Source organism: Morone saxatilis, unplaced genomic scaffold (assembly GCF_004916995.1).
Source record: "Morone saxatilis isolate NCDOM2014 unplaced genomic scaffold, NCSU_SB_2.0 Contig17, whole genome shotgun sequence".
Lineage (NCBI taxonomy): Eukaryota > Metazoa > Chordata > Actinopteri > Moronidae > Morone > Morone saxatilis.
In genome coordinates this window covers 14,113,121-14,122,370 of record NW_023339729.1, presented here as the reverse complement: position 1 = coordinate 14,122,370, position 9,250 = coordinate 14,113,121, and the positions used below count along the sequence as shown (strand labels likewise).

The window sequence follows — 9,250 nt, the reverse complement described above, 5'->3', positions numbered from 1 at the left end:
TTTGTGTGTGTGTGTGTGTCAACCTGCTGCACAATATATGATCTGACAGCTGGTGAGCAGTATGGAGCACATGCTATCTCTGGAGGCAGAGTGCTACTGTAGGTGTATTCTCCAAAGGCAAAGATTCACATCAGGGACAATCGTTTCTTTTACATGAAGAAACAAAATGTAAAAGTGCTGCTAAAATCAAGGCTGGCGCTACATTTTAAAATCCTTTATTCCACATCCCTGTTCCCCATAGAGCCTTAATCCTTCTCTATGAGCAGGAACACGCCCACTGTCATAAATGAAACAAATACAGGATACACTGTAATACAAGAGGAGTAACTAGTGGTGTATGAATATATTACTTAAATATCTGAGCACAGACGTAGTTTACCCACCAAATTCCAGTAATTCTTCTTAGAAAACGACAGTGCTCTGAAGAGTAATGCTGCAACAACCGGTTATTATTGACTAATCTGGTTATTTTCTCAATTAATTGATTCATTATTGAGTCTTTAAGGTGTCAGAAAATAGAAAAAAGGTCAAGGCTGTTATTAAATTTTCTCTATGGAAAGTCAAAGGCCTCAGTCAAAAGTAGGCATATCATGTTTTTTGGATGCTGCCAGCAGTAAATATCCAGTCTGAGCCGAAGTGTATTTATATCATATTTCTGTACAGTAAAGCCAAGTTCAGACCAAAGATTCACAGAGAGAAATGTTGAAACTTGCACCTACTTGCAGTACACTGGTCTGCAACATATTGAAAACCTGCCAGTTCACACCAATGTACATGGACGAGACAGTGTATCGTCTCCATAGCAACGACTTTCTGTACTTCTGTTGTAACTGCCAGTTTTTCAGGGTTTTTTTGCAGCTGGATATAAATTGTACGGTCCTAAAATATAAAATGAGGATAGTGATAGTGAGTTACTTGCTACAGTTGCATTTTATTGATGAAACTATGAAAACTCTTAATAAAATTTAGAGGGTTTGGAGCCATCCATGGGTGCCTGGTCTAAATTTTAAGGCTTGTGTCAAACAAATTGATGAGGTGATCCTCTCTTTCCTCCATCAAAAAATTATTTTGTCCAGCTGACAGTTTGTTACTGACTTGACCAGCTGACTTTGCAACAAGCTGCTACTGAAACAGAAACTCAGTTGCACACAACGCCATTGGCCAGCTTGAGTTGAGCTGAAACAAACCCGAGTTCACCCCACTGCAACCTTTCCCTGCAACGTTTTAAAACTGTTTCGTCTCGTCTTGAATCTTTGGTCTAAACTGGGCTTTAGATATGGACGACTTTACACATGCATTTATTACGATTACATTACTTATGATCAAAAACTAGTCAGTTGACAACACAGCCAAACATCGAAAGACTGCACAAGACACAGCAAGCCAGCTAATATTACTTACTAGTCCAACAGCAAGAAGGCCAGCTTGCCGTCGTTTTCTAAAGCTCTTGCCAATGACTGAAAGCCAGTCTGAGATTTTTTTTTCCGGCAGCTTCTTGCTCAGTCACTCTCTCTTTTTCTCTTGTTAGCTTGTTCTGTCCATTTCCTCTTAGGTTTCTTCAGCTCTGTCATGTCCACAGAAGCTGATGAGCCCAGTTACATTGCCCGCTCACCACCGCTGTCGCCTGGCACGACACCGGTGAAAATATACCCACTCCTGCACCAAAAGTTGCATAGTGCAAGAACAGGCATACAGGGCGTTGAGTGGGAATGACACATGTACCATTCACCCTGTTATAAATCAGTGTAGCATAGTAGTAAAGAAAATAAAACCTGCATCACAGATTGATGGTTTCCTGTAATATTTAGTAAACTGTAATGTTCTGTTGCAGTGTGTATAATGTGTCAATATGAAGCTTAAATTCAGTGGCAGAGTTCAATTTTCACAACACAGCAGCACTTTATGAGATGTGTCGTTTCATAATGTCTGTACCTGAGGGTCTACTGTCTCATTATTTGTCCACACTGATGAGAGATGCCCTTCCAGTGTGTCCGGCCTCATCTCAGACTTCTGCGTCCTCCGAGGCCAGAACCAATTCGAACAGAGGTGTCAAATGGGCATCCTAACCGAGTACACATACCACCTCAACTGGCTCAATCCTCGCATCATGACGGAGCAGCGGCACGATAGAGAGGCCCTTGTGGATCATTGCACTCGTCATTCTCTCAGAGTGACACCAGACACCCTGCTGGCTTCTCTCCGTCACTACCCAAAACACAGAGTGACAGACCCAGGGTTCAACCTCCTCATTATATAAATATTCACTCGATAAGGTGTTGGTATACTAAGAGTCATACTACCACCATATTATTGAATTTATATATAGTAATATTTCCATGAACATTCACAGGACTCCCGCACTCTGTGCACAGCCACTGGAGGTGGTAAAGGGGTTTAAATTATTTATGCACTTTTCCAAATCGTAGGCTGAGTTTTACAGCTTTTATGTCTGCTTCTTCTGAGGTGACTTGCTAGCTACCAGAAAGAACATCCTAGAACACAGCGGTACAGTCATTTTTGGACCAAGAGTAAAAAAACAATTTAAAAGAGATTATAAACAAGAAGCATGTGGTTCATACCAGAAAGCTCTCAAACTCAAATCCTGTCAATGATACATTTGAAAAATTCTCCTATTTTAGATGCTATAGTGTCGAATTAGCCAAAACAAATCAAAATATATGGAAGGTTTCTCTGTTTGATTAAATACAGTTCCTGTTTAATATATTTTATGTCTTTTGTATAAATAATCTGTGACACTGAAGAAATATGTCGATCATAACAGTCCAGCAAAATCCAGAAGCTTCAGCATTTGAAGACTGTCGCCGTCCTTGTATCTATCTTCATTTGTCTTCATTTGTCTCTGCCAAAACAGCCTTTGCAGTGTGCTGCAAGAACCTCCTGATTTACTAAATAAACAAACCCCTTCCACACTCGAGCTTTCACTTTAACAACTGCAGCAGCTGAAGCCCTTCAGGCCTGCTGGTGCCTCACTGTTGATTAAGGACTAAACTGTGCCAACCTGGCTCAGGAGGCCTTATCCTGCAGCTCGACAGCCTCGCTGACTGCCGGGATCCACCAGCAGGTTCTTGGGTTTCCACCATAACAAACACTGACTGCCTTCTGAGTCACAGCTCCTTCAGAGCTACTTTGATGGCTCCACTTCTCCGATTTTACAACACTGATGAATATAACTTTTTTTTTATTGTTGTGCTTTGTTTCTTGAAACCTGAAACAGTCATTATTTAATTTATTAGTTTATTCTGAGTGAAATAAATGACTGTTATATGGTTGTTACCATTAAGATGGTTTAATAATGTTTAGGCCCCATCTATGGAATATTCACTGTAAGGATTTACAAAACATTATTGGATCTCTACAAGGCTTCTTTAGTCCTTACCATCTCCAAACAGCATGAGGATGGCGAGATCCACAGCTCGTTTCCAGCCCGAGTCTTTCTGGATGGCGATGCCGTAGCCGGTGGAGGCGAACACTTTGCCACTCCCGATGGTGACCAGCTTACAGCCCTCGTCTCTGCCTGCCATGTAGTTCAGCACCGCAGCGTCGTAGATGAAGGCATCCAGTTTGCTGCAGAGTGCGATGGAAGGAAAATGTGTACACTTACATTGTGTTACAGAGCCTCCTGTACCCCCAATCATCATAGTGACAGTCAATGAATGTGTCCAAAATCACTCCCTCGTTCACTCATTCATCACTATTTAACAGTTAATAATAAATTTAGATTTTAGGATACTCATGACTCACCATAATTTGCGTCATCACTGATGTGTAGTGTTGCCCAACTTTAATTTACACATCTATTAATGGCGAAGGATAACACTTGGGTTTGTTATTTCCTTTTTCTGGAAAGTTTCCTAGAAAGAACTACGTAATTTGATACTAATTATAGAGAAAATTAAAACAAAGCATTCAGTTTAGGTAGTTGAGTTTAAAAGTAATTTGATTTCCAGAGTAATTTCAATGCCAGAGCCGCTCAGTGTAAACCCACTAAAATATTCATTCATCATTCATTTATTATTGGAAACTTTGTTCTCCATTTATCTTGCCTGCCTGTGCACATTTCTGCATGTTCAGCTGACTAAAACATTCTAGGATACTCTAGCTTAGCATTTGATTGGAATTAATTAATGGAAAGTGTAACAATTAAATTCTCTCTCTGTTTTAACTATAATTAACAATAAATTGCATCATTCTTTCAAGGAAACTCACAATGAAATTATTAGAAATGTTATGGGTTACCAGGCCAAACATTGCATTGATGGATATTTAGGAAAAGGCAGTGTGCATGCTATGGACACTTTTTGTTTTCAGTGTGAGAGTTTTTGAGGACACTTTTTAGCACGTTTATTTTACAACAAGAAAGTAAATATATGAAACCAGGTGGCGATCAATTTTGGATACAATCACTATCATCTATTCTACTCTAGTCTGTTCTATTCGTGGGTTTCCTATAGTATTTTATAGTGGGCTACCGAGTCTGAAACAAAGACCACCTTTACTAAAATGTGAATTTTCTACAAAATAAGAAACCTTCCAGCAGAAAGAGCAGTGGTGTTATTCCAGCAGATACCTCATATCTAATTCTCAATACAAGGTCCTACATGCTGTTTAACCACATCTTGTAATCTTCCTCTACCTGAACCATCTCCATGACAACTGAGCAATTATATCTGCCGAGGAAGGCCACAAGATGTGGTTGAAAGCTCTGGAAACAACAGGTATGCTAGACCTTGCATTGAATGTGCTTTTCTCAAACTGATATTGCCAAGGACAAAAATGTATCTCCAAGCTCAAGTATGACTATCAAGTACTAAGTATGATATTGTTTAAACTTATTATTACACTGACCATGGGAGAAGTGTCAGCGTCTGCGTGGCATACCGTCTCAGCCGACACATTTTCTGGGGACACCCTGTATTTCTTTTCTATTCTATTCTCTCCCTATCAACCCTGAGTGATTTGACAGGTAAATTGACATGACAGTCTCCAGCTTGGTGACAAACTACCATCAAACGGTGCCTCTGGGCTCTACAGGCCATTCAGCTCAAACTCCCTGCAAACACCAGAGGTACACCACTGCTTTGCATTCTTAATTCTTAAGCAGCGGCTCATGAAAACATTGGAAGACAGTCAGAGATAAACAGTGAATAGGAAGATGTTAGCTAGCTTTGAGAGGCAGCGAGAGTGAATATTAGCTAACTTTCACAGCAACCACAGGCCGCGCTGCTATTTCTGGGCGCCAGTGGCAGGCAGATACACAGCTCTACTGGCTGCCCACCCACATTGCCCAGAACTCTCCCTCTTCCTCTGTCTCCCTCTCCTTATTCCTTGATCATCTTTTCTCTGAATTGCATCAGCACAGGACCTCACAGCCTCCATAACACTGTCTCTTTCAACTCCCTCCTTCCTTACATTCCCCATCTGTCTCTCCGTCCACCCCTCTATCTCTCTCCTCCTCACCCGGTCTTCAGACTGTGCAGCGCTTCATCTACATTCTTCTGGTGGAAGCTGGTCATGTAAGTATGCATGTCCCGGTAGTTGTTGCGGATGTTGCGCTCTGTACTCCCATTGGGCACCGTGCCAAACCGGAATGGCGGCGAGAATTCGTTAGGCTTCTGGAACTGCGATGGGGGTTTTCCAGAAAAGAAACCACACAGAGAAAATGACAGAGGAGTGCTCGTTAGCATGGAAAAGGCACTGAGCCGCATAAAATAGCCTTTAATGCACTGTTGAGCAAGAGCACGGGACTATGCTTTTGGAAGCTCGAAATTAACTAAATGCTTAGAGTTGTGCTCAATAGATGGACAAACATGAGAGAATCTGGAGGACACATTTAGACAAACGTGAACTGTATACCAGATCAGGTTAAAAATAAAGATCAACCATTCAGTTCAAAAGCATTAACTACTATTCCAGGTCTGCAATTATTTTTATCAGTGTTTAATCAATTTAATTTCTCAATTAATCGATTAATCGTTTGTTCTACAAAAAGTGACGGATGACTATCATAGTTTCCAAAACACAAGGTGATGTATTGGTCTGAACAACTGTCCAAACTCTGAGTTTATTCATTTTTTGAACACATAAAGCAAAAAAAAGCTGCAGATTCTTGCAATTAAGAAGCTTAGTCAATCCAAAACAATGTTGATAATTATTTATTCATTGACGTAATCTATTAAGCAAACATGACAAACATTTGCTGGTTCCAGCTTCTCAAATCTGAGGATTTGCTGCTTTTCTTTGTTTTATATATTTGCAAATTGATGGGTTCAGGTTTTGGACTGTTGGTTAGACAAAACAGGCAATTTGAAAACATGATCCCTCCAAGAACTTGTAATTCTTCTTCTTTATTTTTTTTACTTAATGAACTAAACCAGTGATTTCCAATCCTACCCCAGCGGGTACCTGAAAAGATTGTGAATAGCTAGGCTAATTTAAATAAACACAAACAATGATTTGATTAAAAATATATCCACATTTTTGTGTTGAAAAATAAACACACAAATATGATTACAAATTGATGTGAGGATAACACAGGGTTTTTTTTTAACAAAACCTGTTTGCCCGGCCAACCAACCCTGTGTAAATAAGATTAAATTAAATAAAATAAATAAAAAAAATATGAAATTAATCATGAACTCTCTCATGGACTCAGGTACCCGTCCACACTCGGTCTCACAACGCCCCACGTTACATGCTTTCACACACCTGCTCCTCCACCCCACAACTCCTCACATAGTCTTGAATTCACACCTTTTTGTCTGACAGGCCCGACACCTGGTCGACATACTCCTCCTGGATCATGAAGGCAGCCAGGTTGGCAGTGTAGGAGGCCAGGAAGATGACAGCGAAGAAGGCCCACACTGACACCATGATCTTACTGGTGGTACCTTTGGGATTCTGCACGGGGACAGAGTTGTTGAAAACCAGACCCCAAAGCAGCCAGACGGCCTTACCGATGGTGAAGGAGGGACCACCAGGCTCTGCGTGACAGGAGTGACGTAAAAGAGGGGGTACAAGAAAAGAAGTTTCACAGATCACAAATAATATTTTATTTCTTCTGCATTTACTCTTGACCGGCGTTGAGTCACTTGATGGACGGCGGCGACAAAGACTAGATTTATTTCCATCCTTTAGTTTGTCAGTGATCGCAGGATGTGCTGTACGGTCAACATCCGCTCTTGCCCTGACAACCCACTGTTACAGACTAACTCTGTTCCACCTACCTCTATGGCACTATGACAAGGTAGCAGGATGGAAAAACTACCTACTGTGGCATCAGAGACAAGGAGAAAGAGAGAGGGGGGGTAGATGGGCACAAAGCAGGCTACAATTATGCTACAGCTGGAGCAGCAGTATAGGACAACAGCCTTACATAACCTAGCGATTAAACCACACATACCCTACACTGTTGCTGTCACAGAAGACATTCAGAAAACAGTACAGCAGGAAACATAACTCCAAACCAAACACCATTACTCTTATCCCCTGTGGTCCTTGATAAAAAGTCTGTGAGCAGCAGTATAACACTTCTATGATTTTATCTTGAGTGGCTGCCGTTGTGGCAGGCTAATGCAATCCTGAGAGTCAAACAGAGCTGAGTGTATAAAACCTAGAGGAAAAAAATTGAACCATTGATTTTGATGGGCAAATTGATTTGGCCAGCTGGAACCAAACTTGATTCAACAGGGTAGTGTTGTTCCATACTGTCAGACACCATTAAACCTTGCACATATTTTCAATGTATGGTAATAGATCTACTTAAGGGCATTCATCAGGTTTTACAACCCTAGAAGTGGTGGTGTAACAACATTGTGTAATATTTGAGAACGACACACACACAAAAAAAGATGTAATGCTAGAACAGACGAGTCCTTGTTCACATAGTGATGCTAAGAATACTTAAGATCACCTATCTGGTTCTCGTCAATGATCCTTTTCATTAGTGAAAGAGCTTAAGTGACTGTAGATGTAGATAAGTACTCCAAGACATTGAGTAGAGTAAGTCCCGGTGCTCCAGTTGCACTCATTCAGAAGGGATTGTCAAAGTAATTTAGCACATGGAGGGCTCTGTCTGAATGGTTCATTCAAGGTAACAAAACATCCCAAGTAAGTCTTCATTTTAGCACATGAGATTGCCTGAAAATGTTCCTCATTGTCACCTATTTGGAGCATTGATTGACTGGGTCAGAGCGTGTGTGTGTGTGCGTGTGCATGTGCAATCCTCTCACCTCGCCCATCTGCCAGACAGCGATTGTAACCCACCGGGCTGAAGTACTCAAACACAAACACAGCCACGGCCGACACGATCAGCAACATCACAAACATCATCACCCAGACATCAGCACTGAAGGGCTCTAAAACACAGAGAGGGACAGGGGGAGAGTGGGGAGTGGGTGGGAATACAGGGTGCAGCGGGGGTGAAGAGGAAGAGAAAAGAGGAGGGAGGAATCAGTGGGGGAAGACAAGAGAGAGGAAGTTCATTAAACCAAATTATAAAATAACCCCCTGGTATCAACATGATTATTTGTATTCAGACGTTATGTGCTGCGTGCTCATTGTTGCACATTGATGGATTGTATCTGAGTTTGTGTGAACACTAACAAGCACTTCTCCAGAGAGAAACTGAGAGGAAGGTAGGTAGGTGTGAATGGACAGATGTACTCATTGAAATGGGCACATTTTTCACACACAGAACAGACTCTGACAAACACCACAGCGCCGCAGTTAACTAAATAATCTCACTACAAGGTCATTTTAGTAGCTGCTTTGAAGCTTTTGATTGTATGACACGACCTTCATCGGAAGGTTGTGTATTTATAAATCACCTCCATATATACACAATAGGTTTTATTGTTAGTGGTGGAATCTGCCATTACCACAGGAAACAAAGCAGCACGTAATCCAGCGTTACTGTTCATTAGTTCATCTCAGCCTCACTGTGTGCTGTTCACTGCAGCAGCCCTGTCATGACTGTAAAGGGACAATAATTGACTTCCTTACTGAAACTACGTGAGTTTGTTTGACTGTTCTGTAAACAGATACACCAGCTGATCCTCTGTTGTATTTCTGAGAGACCAGCAGCTCAACAAGTGTTTGCTGCCTCCAAAATTCAGTGTAGTATTAAACCGCCCTTGCTGTTACCACGGTAACCAAGGTGTAGCCAAATCGATCTGGTATGAAATCTTAAGGATTATAACTTTAAGGACTTTACAACAAGTGTTAAGAAAAA

At 41.2% G+C, this 9,250-nt stretch overlaps 1 protein-coding gene across 1 annotated transcript in view; it reads right to left on the bottom strand.

The window, feature by feature from the left end:
* The window catches only part of grin2bb (glutamate receptor, ionotropic, N-methyl D-aspartate 2B, genome duplicate b), a 68,779-nt gene that overhangs the window by 9,502 nt on the left and 50,027 nt on the right, over positions 1–9,250 (bottom strand). The window contains 4 exon segments of the mRNA XM_035659650.1: positions 3,398–3,585; positions 5,479–5,639; positions 6,772–7,001; positions 8,250–8,375. Of these exon segments, the coding sequence (XP_035515543.1) occupies positions 3,398–3,585; positions 5,479–5,639; positions 6,772–7,001; positions 8,250–8,375 (705 nt within the window).